Source organism: Doryrhamphus excisus, linkage group LG9 (genome assembly GCF_037039965.1).
Source record: "Doryrhamphus excisus strain RoL-2023G ecotype Guam linkage group LG9, RoL_Dexc_Guam_v1.1, whole genome shotgun sequence".
Classification (NCBI taxonomy): domain Eukaryota; kingdom Metazoa; phylum Chordata; class Actinopteri; order Syngnathiformes; family Syngnathidae; genus Doryrhamphus; species Doryrhamphus excisus.
The window spans coordinates 8497136-8513047 of NC_136365.1; the positions used below are offsets into that span (position 1 = coordinate 8497136).

The following is a 15912-nucleotide window of genomic DNA, read 5'->3' on the forward strand; positions in this document are numbered from 1 at the left end:
TGAGTGTGAATGGTTGTTTTATGTGCCCTTTGATTGGCTGGCGACCAGTCCAGGGTGTACCCCGCCTCTTGCCTGAAGACAGCTGGGGTAGGCTCCAGCATACCCGCGGCCCTCTTGAGGATAAGCGGTAGAAAATAGATGGATGGACAAAAACTGGGGCGTATGAAAAACAAGGTTTGACGATACATGGTTCAGTTGACACAATTGTAACCATGATCTCTCACCTCTTCAGACAGCTTCTCCATCCTTTCATCCAGCTCAAGACGTTCAAACGCCCGTGCCTTCAACCTGGCCAGGCCTTCTTCATAAGCTGCCTCCACTGCACTGGCAGCAACATTGGCTGCTACAGCTACAGCTGTACTGGGATTCCCATAAGGACTGGGGTCTGTGGATGTCATAGCTGTCTTCATCAAAATCTCCCCCAGAGGAAACTCGACATTGGGGATATACCTGGCAGACGTGTTGGAGCTAGCCGGCGTCAAACTCAGGTCATCTACACAAGGAAGCTCGCGACAAGGGAAGTGGCGCTCTTTTAAAGCAGACGGCTGCAAAGGCTCAAAGGGGTCGTTGTTATTTGGAGGTGAGAGTAGGGCACCCTCCGTTACTAGGGGTAGCAGAGCGGCGGCGTCACAAACACTGTTGGACTTAGAGAGAACGTATAGGGTCTCATATGTGTGGTTGTACTCCAGGTGGGCACGCAACGACGACAGGCTTCGGAAGCGCTTGTGCTCCCCACAGCGAGGACAGCGGTATGGAAGGTCCAGAGAGGCCATTCCGTGCAGTAACTGCCGCAGGGAGAGGGGGGGCGCTCACGCGACCTTATTGTGGCGCCAGTGGGGTCCAAAGGTCAAGTACCCATTAGGTCTTCTCATGGTTGCAGTGACAGTTTGGGCTGGTCAGCAGTACGGAGTCAGATCTTCCGTACAATAGACGGGGCGACTTTCACTTTGTCTTTGCAAGCCATCATTTGTCAGTCCAGGGCCTAAAACACAAACATAAACAATTGAGCATGTAATATTAGCAACATTTTGGTTGTCATCCAACAATACTAGGTAATAACTAGAACGGTTATTGACCAGTAAGTTAATAGGTCAAGAAATATGAAACCAGTGCTTCAGTGATGCATTCTTCTGTTATCAAGTACTCAGTGCACAACATGCATGTGCAACAGGAAATGGATCCATTATTGAGAGTGCCTGTGAGCACCAGTAAGCTTTCCTCAACTTGAAGAGGGTTCTCTAATCAAAATCCCTCTAATCAAGCATTGACTATTCGGTCAAGTCAAATGTCAATGCACTCAAAGCTATTGTTTATTGAATAAGGAGTCGGCCGAGTCTTCCTCACTGTTGTTGTTATTTGTTCTACAAAATGAATTGACAATGATATCAGAACGAGTCATTAGAATCAAAAGTAAGAAAGTTGCTTATTTGTCAGACAACAGTGCAGCAAGGGGGCTTTTCTGCAAAGTGAACAAAACAGGAAATTGCAATAAATGGCAATGTGCATTGCGGTGAAAACCATCTTGCCTTTTAACAATAAACTAAAATGAACATACCGACAAGCCACAAGTCAAGCTGACAATCCTACTGTAAGAGTTCATCCATACACTTCTCAGCATTCAGCTGGCTCATATGACTGTACGCTCCCTTGGCGTGTAGGAATTAGGGCACCTTTTTGAAAAAGACTTCTGTTGGCCTACTCTTGCTACTCTTCCCTTCAGTCCTAAAATTAAACACTATTGACTCTCATTGCAGTATTGTGTCTTTTTGAAGATCTAAAAAAAGATTTCCATTCCATATTTCCATTCTACTACTATAATCCGAGTTTTAAGATGACTCAAACATTTTGATAAAAATGCTAAAAAGATGCGTATTCATTCATTTTTTAAATGTTTTTATGCTTTAAAACTCCCATTTTGCTACATTGGTTGCATGTCAAGTTAGATAAGATGTCCACTTTCTGTTACAATCATGCAGGTTGTTTCTCAGCAAGGGGTTCATCAATAGAAAATGCAAAGAAGTCATGAATGAGATAAATTTTGTAGTCTGGTGAGGCTACAACAGGGAATGTATGAGCAGGCTGTGCCCACTTATTAAAACAGGAGTATTTCACAAGCGTTGCTCCGAGGGCAGTTGGTGTTCCCATCTGTTTCAAGAAATCCAAAGTGAGTCTTTAAATGAGACAGGAAAATGGAAGGAAATGGAGCCGCTTGGTAGCCACATGCTGTAATATGACAACACTGAGAAATCCTAAAAGACTATAGTAAAATAAAAAAGACTAATACTTGTAAATGATTATGATCTAAACTGATCCAAATATAAGATTATTCTTAATATAAGACAACATTTTTTTTGACCAGTCAAGAAAACCTTCCCAATCTTTGAGACACTTTTGTTGGTCTCCATTGCAGCTATAGCTGTCTGTGAGTGACAGGAAGAAAAGCTCCGACCTAATTGTTTGTCTAAATCTGTAAATTTGCATGTATATGTCTCCAGACAGACACAAATATAAAATTACTTTTTTCAGCCTTTTTTTCGAAGGTAATGAATACTGTCTTATTCACGGAGCGGTACTGTTAGTAAATGGGTGTGACCGATATTATGTATTACACACAATGATTGATCTAATCTTTGATTTTGAGAAAGACTTGGGTGCCAAATTTACCTCACAACTACAAGGATTCTCAGAAATCTACCAATCTTGATTTGGCCATGACTGTATAAAATATAAAGAAAATGTTATTTGTTTATCCAGATCTGCACCAACATTGAAATGTTTCTTCTTCCATTGACCAATGTCCCACCAAAGGTGATCAAGTAGACTTTGTGTAATCCTAGCAAACAAACATAACCTTTTTTTGAGCGTTAAGACTTGAGTAGCACAACAGACAGCCTTGAGTCTGTTTTTCTAACAGGCAGCAAACAGTGCCAAGAGATTTCACCTTCGTCAAGCATAAACAGACAGTTAAAAACAAGGCAGTGTTCTGAGCTTCAACGCCTGAGAGAATTCTCATGCAGAGAAAACTGAGCTGTTGCTGAACGATGCGATATTTCCCATTTTAAAAAAAAAGTAGAATTACTGCATTCATTCAGCAGATAAAGAACATATTAATCATTAATCTGAATCGGGTGTTATTAGATGATACCTAGATGCTATTTATTTATCTATTGGCCACCTTCTACCATTTTCACTCAGATATGATACATTTTTATTTGCTTTGCTTGGACATGCCCATGGAAAACCTTTGTTATCCAGAGATATTTCAGTATCATAGTCAAACCAGCAATGCGCTACTGTGCATAAAGGTGCCAAGACTTCTTGTTAGAGGTGTGACACGAGCATCAGCCCACACTTCAAAAATGGGGCTCTTTTCACTGTTCTCCTGCAATATCTTCACAGTCCATGCCAACAGAAAATATACATGTAAAAAGCAAGTACACAAAAAGAGAATAGCATGCATGGCACATCCTGGCCTTGAAGTTAAAGGTTCCATTTAAGAGCTCAAGTATGCCAACGTAGTTGACAAGGACAAGAAGCCTTCACAGCCCTGACATGTTCCCACACTGTACGGACACTAAGAGCTCCCAATGGCCTGTAGGCTCCTGCATGAGCATGTCAAAGTGTGTTAGCCCTGTGAACGCAATGGGAGCCCCATGACAAGCTCACAACCTGGGGCTTCTCACCTGGCAACCAAGGGGAAATCAAAACCATGTGTGATGACTAAGTGTCAACATACACTGTTGGTATGTTGGCCTGTGTGGCCAGCATGTTAATATAAATGACTGATGAGTATCCATTTGTCCTAAGAAGATTGCTTGAACATTTAAAAAAAATATTAAACACACAACAACAACATTTCAATTGCTAAATGAGCAGGTCGCTAGTGTTATTACTGTAAATGCTGTAATTATAGCAGGGGTGTTTTTGACCAAACCACTAATTGGAAGCAGGCAGTAATTGGGGAGAGGCTTCTGAAATGTGCAAACTCATTTTATATATAAAAAATGTTGTTGTTTTTTTTATGTTAATAATGATTTAGAGCACGGTGGACGAGTGGTTAGCGCACAAACCACACAACTAGGAGACTGGAGTTCAATCCCACCCTCAGGATTGAACACTGTGTTCACGCCGTGCATGCATGGGTTTTCTCCGGGTACTCCGGTTTCCCTCCCACATTCCAAAAACATGCTAGGTTAATTGGCGACTCCGAATTGTCTATAGGTATGAATGTGAGTGTGAATGGTTGTTTGTCTATATGTGCCCTGTGATTGGCTGGCCATCAGTCCAGGGTGTACCCCGCCTCTCGCCCGAAGACAGCTGGGATAGGCTCCAGCACCCCCGCGACCCTTGTGAGGATAAGCGGTAGAAAATGAATGAATGAATGAATTAATGAATGAATGAATGATTTAGAGCACGGTGCAAGAGTGGTTAGCGCGCAGGCCTCACAGCTAGGAGAGCCGAGTTCAATTCCACCCTCGGTCATCTCTGTGTGGAGTTTGCATGTTCTCCCCGTGCATGCGTGGGTTTTCTGTGGGTACTCCGGTTTCCTCCCACATTCCAAAACCATGTTAGGTTAATTGGTGACTCCAAATTGTCCATAGGTATGAATGTGAGTGTGAATGGTTGTTTGTCTATATGTGCCCTGTGATTGGTTATTATGCGATAGAAAATTAATGAATTAATGATTTAGAGTGGATTAAAAAGTGGAAAGGAAAACAAACTTGAACTTGAACAAATACCACTGGTGTTTCACACCAACATATGGGTATACAATCCATATTTGAAAGCGTATGCAGAGGTAGATAAAGCTGCTAGATGCAATTGATGCAGCTACATTCATAAAAAACACATCGGGAAGTTTCCTGCAACCAGCGGTTAATTCAGTTGTTCAGTTGTATTTTCTGGAATGTTTTCATGTCCCCCCCCCAACTGAAATACTATTGAGAAACTGCTAATATCTCTTTATTTATCTGTACTGCACAGACTGAACTTGAAACTGAAACCAAGACCCCTTGCACCACACCAACAATCCCCGCACCCCCCCCCCCCCGCCCCCATTGAAACCAATAGCTACATGATAGCTTACCAATATTACAGTGACAAACTTAAGTTTTAAGGTTAAATGCTCTCTCAGCAACACATGCCAATCCTATTTTACTCTCAGTTTAACACTCAGAATATGTAATTGCCTGGACTACCCTAAAATCACTCAAGGATAGCTGCTAGAATCTATGGCATTGCCAATTATATAACAAGAGACAATAACCACTATGTCAATGACCTTTTATTACATAACTCCAAGCATTGTTCCTCCATAATGAGAACAAACACAATATGGTCCAAGCAGCTCATTCGCTGCAGTGATACTAAATCATTATCGGCACTGAGGTCAGGAAGAAGATGGGAATAGTGAGACTGAATGACTTCCTCCAATGTGAGCTGATGCCCCCCCCCCATCAAGGCAGCCATCCGCTGTCTCCTATTGATCCAGACAAGGGTTCACAGAAACAATTACTACTATGTTCTCGCATGCAGACATGAAAAGGGCAAGACAGAGGGACACAGTAGGTCACTACGGAGCGAACTGGATTTCCTATTGTAAACAGTCGTCCCTACACTTCACTGGCACTTAGCTCTTACCTAATGAACATACGTACTCTTCTGGGAGGGGTGTGTTTTCTATTACATCTACTATATTGGGTAATATGAGTGTAAAGGTCACTATAGGGGTGCTAGTTTATGCTTAGAGGGTTCTAATAAAGTTAAGAATAGTATTTAGAAGGTCATAAACATGTTTTCTAAAGTATTCAATTTGTAATAAGGAATCCTACTTCACAAAAATGTATTCATCACTGTCAAGTCTGGAACCAATTAACCATGATAAACGGGATTATAGTCGTGACATACTAACTATAGATACAATATAAGAAGCAATGTCACTCTTTCCCCTAAAGTAAACAAATACATCCATTTTCTATACCGCTTATTTTCACTTGGGTCGTGGGGGTATGCTGGAGCCTATCCCAGCTGTCTTTGGGCGTAAATAAATACAGTTCTAATGTTTTACCTACATTAGCAGCACAGCCTCTATTAATGATAGCAGGCAGATAATGGCTGTTGTCATAAGTGGATGAGGTATTCCCAAATACGAAAAGATATGATATACAGTACAGTACAAAATATTCCTGGGCCATTCTTCCAAATCACTGCAAAAAGTTTCCCAACAGTATTAAAATTGCACATGTTATTAGTATGTATTATGTATTATTATTTGATTATATCACCTACTGAAACCCCATTTTCTACCGCTTATCCTCACGAGGGTCGTGGGGATGCTGGAGCCTATCCCAGCTGTCTTTGGGCTTAAATAAATACAGTTCTAATGTTTTACCTACATTAACAGCACAGCCTCTATAAAGGATAGCAGGCAGATAATGGCTGTTGTCATAAGTGGATGAGGTATTCCCACATAAGATATGATATACAGTACAGTACAAAATATTCATGGGCCATTCTTCCAAATCACTGCAAAAAGTTTCCCAACAGTATTAAAATTGCGCATGTTATTAGTATGTATTATGTATTATTATTTGATTATATCACCTACTGAAACCCTTCATTCATTTTCTACCGCTTATCCTCACGAGGGTCATGGGGATGCTGGAGCCTATTCCAGCTGTCTTCGGGCGAGAGGACTGGACTGGTGGCCAGCCAATCACAGGGCACATATAGACAAACAACCATTCACACTCATATTCATACCTATGGACAATTTGGAGTCACCACAGGGAGAACATGCAAACTCCACACAGTGTTCAATCCTGAGGGTGGGATTGAACTCCAGTCTCCTAGTTGTGTGGTTTGTGCGCTAATCACTCGACCAACATGCAGCCCCTACTGAAACCAAAACACAGTAATATTTACGATAACAGCCAGTGTGTTTTGCTTTTTCTTTGGCCTTTTTTGATGCCAGAACATATGGATAACAGTGATCAAAGAAAAGAGGGAGTGCTGATGAGCCATTGAGCAGGAAATTGAAGTTATTGTGACATTGACAAAGACGTGCAATATCAAAGTACAATCCATTAGATTTAGTTTTATTTTTAAATATTGAAGGGTAGTCAAATGTTGCATGAGTCACATTTGCAAATTAGTATCAGTATTTTTCCACACAGATATTTGGACTGTCAGGAAAGTTAACACACCCAAAGGCCACATTCATCAAGCAGATTGTTGATCTACAGTCTAAGTGATGCTTGAATGAACACCATTGCAGCCGTCAACAATATTAGAATGGCCATGAGCCAGCAGTGCATGGGCACATATACTGTACAGTCATTATTGTTGTTGTGAGAGAATTAATATATATATATATATATATATATATATATATATATGGCATTATACTAAATAACAATTAAACTGGGAACTGTGACAGGTGAAGGATTGTTTGTTTTGAGAAATCAATATGGCAAAACCAATCTTATTAAAGGCATCAATCCAACTTATAGTGTTGCTTTTGTGTTTTGAAGCATATTAGAGACACCTTGTCTCTTCAATTGCTATTGTTCACTCATGAGACAACTATGCCTCATACACGTATTAAACAAACCTAAAGTATAAAGTCTATATATACTCAGCACTAATTAATGATAAGATGATCAATGAACAGATGGAATTGGAGTCATGATGTAGCATTTAGCTATCGCTAACGGCAAGCCAGCTAGAGTTTCCCCAAGTCTACATAATCTACACTGCTTGCCTGATGTAATTCCGGTAATAAATTAGGATACTTGTCTTCAACTCCCTGTATGTTTTAAGGCTGGATTGACTGTCACAGATATACCTTACATACTCAAACAAACATTTGCATCTAACAGCACACTATTACGTTGCATTCAGGGGCCGCCGAACAATGGACAAAATAGAATAAGTGTGTAAAAAAACATGGTTGGTTGTATGTATGCTATACATTTAACCTGTATTATCTATACCTGTATATTGTATGAAACTCTCACGATTATAAAAAACATTAAATCATATCTGATAGACCAACATAAAACAAGAAATACATTCATGCAACAAAAAAAATATCCGGAAAAAGACAACACTTCAGTTGAATTTGAACTGGTAATGCCAATGCTAATAACATTGCTAAAAACCATGCAATGTGCAATATAGCTGACTAGAAAAAGACTCGGTACGTTCTCTATACTTATGTTAGTCATGCTTTTTGCACAAATGTCAACCAATGATCATGGGCCTGATCAGGAGCAGATCTACAACAACCAACGAGGCTTCTAATCCGTCTTGGAATATGTTTTCAAATGGACGACTTTACTGATTTGCAAAAATACGTACCTCTAGGAAATGAGGAATATAAAACGAAATTCTCAATTGCATGCAAATACATCACAACTGCAGTAAGTTCATTTATTCATTTCCTCACGAGGGTCGTCCAGCTGTCTTCGGGGTACACCCTGGACTGGTCGCCAGCCAATCACAGGGCACATATAGACAAACAACCATTCACACTCACATTCATACCTATGGACAACTTGGAGTCGCCAATTAACCTAGCACGTTTTTGGAATGTGGGAGGAAACCGGAGTACCGGGAGTACCCCACGCATGCATGGGGAGAACATGTAAACTCCACGCAGAGATGGCCGAGGGTGGAATTGAACCCTGGTCTCCTAGCTGTGAGGTCTGCGCGCTAACCACTCGACCGCTGTGCCGCCCTTCTGCAGTAAGTTAAACTGTGCTATTACAGCAAGTTTCAGCCTGATTCCGATCCATCATTCCCGATCACATCAATCAGATGCATTTCTGGCCAGTCAGGCATTTGTGCTTAGTCAGTTATGGTACAAATTATGCTATGAAGGGCATTGTTTTTTTAGTATTAGCATTCCACGTCCATAGACGACAAACATCTTTGACTGCAGCAATGTAGGTGGTGTTATTGGGATTTAGTAACGAGACAATGGTCTCATGAAAGTAAACAACAAGTATTTTACCTTTTCCATGCATGTAATTATCTGATTAAAGGGTGTAGTGTGGTTGTGTGAAAGCGCACACATTAGCAGCAATATTCTGCTTGGATGGGTTGTATAGGTTCTGGGTAAAGGCTCTGATTCACCAGTTGTTCTGGATTTCTGTGTAAAGAGTATTTGAAATGCTCCTACACAACAACAAGCCAGGCAGTGAAGCTGAGAGTTTCTGTTGCTCCACTTCAATCGTTAGCTTTGACTTTACAGGAGATCAACTCATACAGTCCATGGTTGACAAACTGTTATATCCCTGACCGATCAATGGAATTGTAAACAAAACAATATCACCTTGCAGTCCGATGAGAACACAATCCAAACACAGATTTATTGTATTTAGGCCCCACGCAGGCACAGCAAGATTATTCAAAGATATAGATTAGAGACTAAAATATTCATAACCAGTCTGAACTGCCATTTTTCACAAATGCTGGACGTTGCAAGAATCACAACACCGGTCCAAAGCCTGCTTATGTGTGGCTACTGTGTGCATGCATGAGTTATAATGCTGCAGTGCAGATAAGAAAAACCACAAATGTTTTTACTCTCACCCAACTGGAGAATGTTACATCAAATCTCTGAGCGTAGACAGCATCTTTTTTTTGTTTGTCTCTTTTTTTTACTACAGCAAGCACCCAGAGGTTCTCTGTCGAATTTCTCACGCATTGTAGTCACACGAGTTCGCCAAACTCCAGCACCATGCACTGTTTGTGGCTTGAAGTGAGGAGGCACAGAGTATGACAGAATCAAGCCTTCTCATGAGAGCAACACTATTACTGAATGTGCACGTTTGTTGTAGCTGTCAGGTTGCATTCATGCACAGCACCCACTAGGTCATTATTGGGTGTGTGTATATATATATATATATATATATATATATATATATATATGTGTGTGTGTGTGTATACCATTTGTAGGTTATATTTTTGTACCACACGATACATGCTGGTCAAAAAGCATGTCTGTAAAAATATGTGTACTGCTAAATAATATGACATGCAAACGTGCACGAGCCCATTGATCATCACGCACATGGATCAAGCAGGCAGGCACAGGCTGCATATTAAGAGGTGGGTGTGGACGAGCCCAAATCACTATAGCACATGACATTTCTGGAGCTGGGAACCGACTTAAATGGCCAAAAAGGCCCCGCGTCAGGTGCATTCACGTCGGCGCAGCTGTCACCCTCTCATGAGGAGGGAGAAAGAGCCATGCTTAAACCCCGATTTCCTCCTCCAGATCCCCATCGCTAAGACGTATATTGATTGTACGGGAGTACGCCAATAACGCGATGACTGGTAACATATACACACAAATACACTGATGATGCATATACAGTTTTTTTTGAAAGAATGGAAGACTCACCTCGCAACAATCTTGTGCCCATTTTTTCCTCTCCGGAGCAAGGAAGCGCTCCAGCCCTCAGTGACGTCACAAGGCTGCAGCAGAGCAGAGAGCGGCGGCAGGCCTGCAGAGGAGAGAGGGAGAACAGATGCAAAAAAAAAAAAAGATAGGGAAAAAAAAACACCCCTCCCATTCTCCGAGGAAGGGGAGTGCAAAGCGAGGTGCACTGTCTGTCCCACAGCTTAGCACACATAATATCACAAGCAGACAGGGGGCCTATCTCATTAATCCAGATGAGTGCTGCAAGATCTGTAGCTTTCAGATGAATGTAACACAAACATGGCAGTGCCAAACAATGCACATGATTTTCATGTGTGAATCACGTGTTCACCACCTGTTTGGGCAAAGTTTTTTTTTTTGTTGTACAACTTTTGCTGGGCCATTTTTCTTCTTCTTTCTTAATTTATTTCAGACATGCATACTATGTTACATTATTCTTTCTCACATCTACACTTACAATACAATACACTTACAATATCTCTCTCTCTCTATATATATATATACATACACATATACATACACACATATCTACATAATATATATATACACATGCATGCATACACACAACACCTCATTACTACACATGTCTGAAAAGGAGCAGGAAGAAGCAAAGCTTATTAAATCCTACCCCTTCTCCACGCCATAGCAGTTACCAATTCAATAAGTGATTTTTCCACACATATAATCACAGAATCTTACATAATACAAAACAACAAAAGAAGAGTGGGAACATCGGACACCCCAGCAAAACCCCAGGACATTGCTGAAGCACACCACCAACCCCGCCAGTCAACCCACCTGGCCCCGACCCCCCTAGCCCCTGAGTGCCACAATTATGTGTGATCCCTGGGCGGGCCTACATTTGGATGGATTGTTTGGTCTGTTATCCAACAGACCTCTTCCTCGTGCCACAGACATGTTACCAACATGTGGTCAACGTGACACCCGATGTCCAACCATCACTTTACCTCATTATTGCGAGGCCACACGGAATGCTCCCATAAGAAGCACCCACCAAGCCCGGGCGCCCCAAGTATAATAATATACCGGGTATGGTACAGTTTATTGATGCCATCCAATTACTTATATGAGGTAATAATACACAGTTTTGAACTATCAAAGCGTTTATTGTATGAACTGTTGACTACTAACATGAACACAAGACCAGAACAACTTGCTGACACCCTCAACTTTAACTCACACAGGCGAGAGGCGCATATTCCTTGAAATAAACTAGTTACACAAGGGTTGCTGACAGCTGCTAGCAAACCAGTCTAACTGACTAACTGCTGAAGTTCAAAATGGTTGCCTAGCAACAATATCAAACACAAAGCAAAATGATACTGTCTCTGGAAATCCAGGTGAGGAGGATGACACAGTGAATTAAAAATCAGTTCCAGAAATCGACAATATTTTGATGTTCTTACACACCTTGAAGTAGGTAATGAGAGTGACACAATAGCAAACTGCAATCCAAACAAGGCATGATTTTAGATGTCAGTTATGAAATATGTAGAATCCACGAGGAAGTCATAAACCTTAAAGAGGAAAATAGAGCACAGAGCAAGGATACCAAGGCTCTACAAGAAGATAGCAAGGTATTACAAGATCATGCTGCCTTGTGGGCTAATCTTAAGAAGGTTAGAAACCCTATGGAAGAAAACAGGAAGCAGAACTGGAGGTAGCAGAGATGCGGATGTTGAGGTTCTTATTGGGAGTGACCAGGATGGATAGGATCAGGAAGGAGTGCATCAGAGGGACATTACATGTTCGAGGCCTTGGAGATAAAGTCAGAGAGGCCAGACTGAGATGGTTGGGACATGTCCAGAGGAGAGATAGTGAATATATTGGTAGAAGGATGCTGCGTTTAGAGCTGCCAGGTAGGAGGCGTAGAGGAAGACCAAAGAGGAGGTTTATGGATCTAATGAAGGAGGACATGAGGGTAGTTGATGTGAGATAGACAGTTTTGGATGGAGGAGATTGATTTGCTGTGGCGACCCCTGAAGGGAAAAGCCCAAAGAAAAAAAAGAAGAAGAAAATAGATAGGATTATGCAATGATATCAAGGTTCTACAGAATGATATCAAGGCACTATTGGAAGCTGATGCTGCTTTGCGCACAAGAGAAAAAAAAACAAAGGAAAATATCACTGCGCAAATGAAATATCAGTAACAGAGAACAATATCAGAACCAGGAATACATTTTTATAAACTATTTTGTTGCCTCTGCTTTGGGGTCCAATTCCAACTTCCAAATTAGCACCATAACTCCTCCTCTATTGGCTAACTTGCAAACAACCATTGAAACATTTGTGTCACAGCTGCATCTCCTTAGGTTACTGGTGTTTATGAGTGGTATAAAATCTAATTAAATATACAATTATGAGAAAGCTCTCAGTGATGCAGACAACCACGATATTAAATATAAGGAGAAAATAATACAAGTAAACTCAACATCTGCCTATCTTTCATTAGTTTCTTTAGTTTTTGTCTTGAATTTCATTACATTGTGCAAGTGTACTTAATGTTTAGCATTAATACATTAACTAGTAACAATATAGTCCATTTAGGCCAGGCTACTGAAAGCTAAATACTGTACACCATTGAAGGCAAATGAATAATTCATGCAATTGAGAGTGTGTAGATTCCATTCAAGGCCACTAGTCCACACGCCTATTTTCTGAGAACATTCACAAAAGCAAAGGTCAAGGTTTTTTTTTTGTTTTTTTTTTAAATGTGTCATCTAGGAATTTATTGAAAAGGATATGGATATTTCCTGATCAGCACAAAGTGTGTATAAGACTCGCCAGCAGAGGGCGAAATAAAACGTTTGTAAATAGGGATTGCATCACTGTTTTCAGTGTGACTGTATATCACATTGATAATGGACAAAAATTAAGCTGCTTTGTTTTCAAACCAGTTTAAAGTGTATTTCATTGGTTCATATTTAACATAGTGACACAATATTATTATTACTTCATGGATTCATTTGCAAACACCTGAAGACGCATAACACATTCCGGCCTGTCATAACCTGTGTATAGTCCACACACAATGTAACTCAAATTGAATCGAGGAAGATATGCAAATGAGCTGACCTCTACTTTAACACACAATGCAAAATTAAGACAGTAACAAAAGTGCCACAGACTAAAAATCATAAATATGTTGTAATGTTCAGGATACTGTATGTGTTACCTTCAGGGGTTCTACTGATCTACTGTATATAACATCCAGTACATATACTCATACATACATTAATGCAGTAATCAATACAGCAAGATACAGTGTGTGGCCATTTTGGAGCATGTTTGTGGCAATTTAAGCTAAGTTTTAGTTACGGATATAAAAAACATAGCGCTATATATTAAAGTAATATGCAAATTGGCTACAAAATCACTTTTAATTTTGTTTGCTAAGTCAAAAACATGCATGTTAGGTTAATTGGAGACTCCAAATTGTACATAGGCATGAATGTGGGCGTGAATAGTTTGTCTATATGTGTCCTGTGATTGGCTGGCGACCAGTCCAGGGTGTACCCCGCCTCTCGCCCAAAGACAGCTGGGATAGGCTCCAGAATGCTTGTCTAGGTCTTGGTATCCCTTTCAGGAGATATAGAGTAGATAGATGAAGTAAATAGTGGATGTGTAAAGAATGAATGAAATTTAACAACTATACAAAACATGTAAAGTGCTTTTTGGTGAATCTATCACTTCCAGTTATTTACCAACATTTTATTGGTACGTTCGTCTGGGTTCATACTAACATGCAGGCAGCGTGGAACACATTCTTTCTCTCCTGTCTTTTCAACAAATTCACCACATTTTTCAACTCCAAATTATTCAGAGCAAGTGTACAGAACATTAAGGTGCCAAAAAGGCCATAATTCATCACACTGTCAAATTATTCATGCAAAATGTCAACATTTTCCTCCTCCCTCCCCCCCATCCACCTCATAATTTCTGTGGTGAAAATTGCTCTGTAAAACCAACAAACTGGTGAAAGAAATCTAAATAGAATATAAATATCAGGCATGTTAATTAAAACCATAACAATGTTGTGATGAGAGACAATATTTTGTTTTGGTGCCTACTACTGGATTTCCTCAGATAGTGTAGTGACAGAGGGTATTCATCAGCTTTACAGATGCCATGTCTGATGTGCAGGTTTTGTGTGTTGTGATATTGACGTCCACAGCGACACATAGTGGTATCATTCATAGTAAAGCTAATAATCATAGACCTCATTTGTTATATGCTATTTGATGTATGGCATTTATTTATTCAAGTGGTCAATTGAGGTACACCGTCTATTTGAAGAAATACGGTAATACATTATACAATGAGTAGGAAGTACCAGGCCACTGTATGAATAAAGCGTTTATTAGGGCTGAGGCGTTTATTTGTATACAAATGCATCCCGGCCAACATACAGCAGACCATTATTATGTTTTATAGTATTTGGCTTTCATTCACTCATTCTTTTCAAGTCATTGGTGGAATATAGAGTATAGCTGGTGTTGTGGAATGCACTTACTCTTTAAATGCTAATGTTGCAGTTCCACAGATGCAATGTGAGAACATGATGATGATCATAAATATGTGCATTGGCTGGGTTTCAAAGCAGGGTCACCCTTGTAGAGCGAACTGAACATAAAGTAAGATTTTGCTGTAATACTCGATTTCTGCTCTCCGGTACATTCCCGAAACTTTCCATGATTTCACATCAACAGCTGACACTAATGAAGCTTTTTTTTTTAAAGTTAATAAAAAGTAAAAAAAAAAAAAAAAAACATACACAAAAAAAGCAAACTTGCTCCATCAATCTGCACCCCTTGACGCCTTCTACAAGCTGCACTCATCCAGTCATGACAGGGAAAGAGTGACACACAAAAGCTTTTTAAAAACTCTCTCCCTCAGGAGGTTTTGATAGGATGAATATAACGCTGGGCCGTGTTCTCCGTCTCACGTCAAAAAAAAAAAAAAAATGGTGGCAAATTTAGACCCAACACCTTCTATCCATCCCTCCTCATTCATATTTATGAGAAGTGACTGGCAAACTCATTGTTGGCTAATTACAGTGTGGTGAACCTTCATTGTCTTTAGATTGGTGGAGACTGAGACATGCTGTGCTTTGGCTTGCTGCACTCATGCAAACCTCTTGCTTCCATGCAGATATTATTAGTGCTAGTTTGGTACCCCACTTATGCCCTTTGTTATTTTAAAACAATAAATAAGTCAATTTTTGCATAGTATCAAATGTTAATATCAATTTCATGTAATTTACAAAATTAAAAATATATATTCTTCTACACCACTGTGTACATCTGTGTAATACTTGCTTTTATAGTCAGCATAGTTACTCCAGACCCCATTCACTGTGCAATATTAAGGGCTCTAAATGCAATATACTAAGTTCTATGTGAAGTATTTCCATAATGCCTCATATTAACTCACTAGCAAGA

At 40.1% G+C, this 15912-nt stretch overlaps 1 protein-coding gene across 2 annotated transcripts in view; it reads right to left on the reverse strand.

Moving 5' to 3' along the window:
- The window catches only part of fbxo41 (F-box protein 41), a 62673-nt gene that overhangs the window by 28981 nt on the left and 17780 nt on the right, over nt 1-15912 (reverse strand). For both annotated transcript variants that reach the window (XR_009129932.2, XM_058073933.2), the window contains exons 2-3: nt 10412-10514; nt 225-982 (exon numbers count right to left, since the gene is read on the reverse strand). Coding sequence is in view for 1 of the 2 variants with exons in the window: in XM_058073933.2 (XP_057929916.2) it covers nt 225-773 (549 nt within the window). In the remaining variant the exon portion in view is untranslated. The remainder of the gene's footprint in view (nt 1-224; nt 983-10411; nt 10515-15912) is intronic.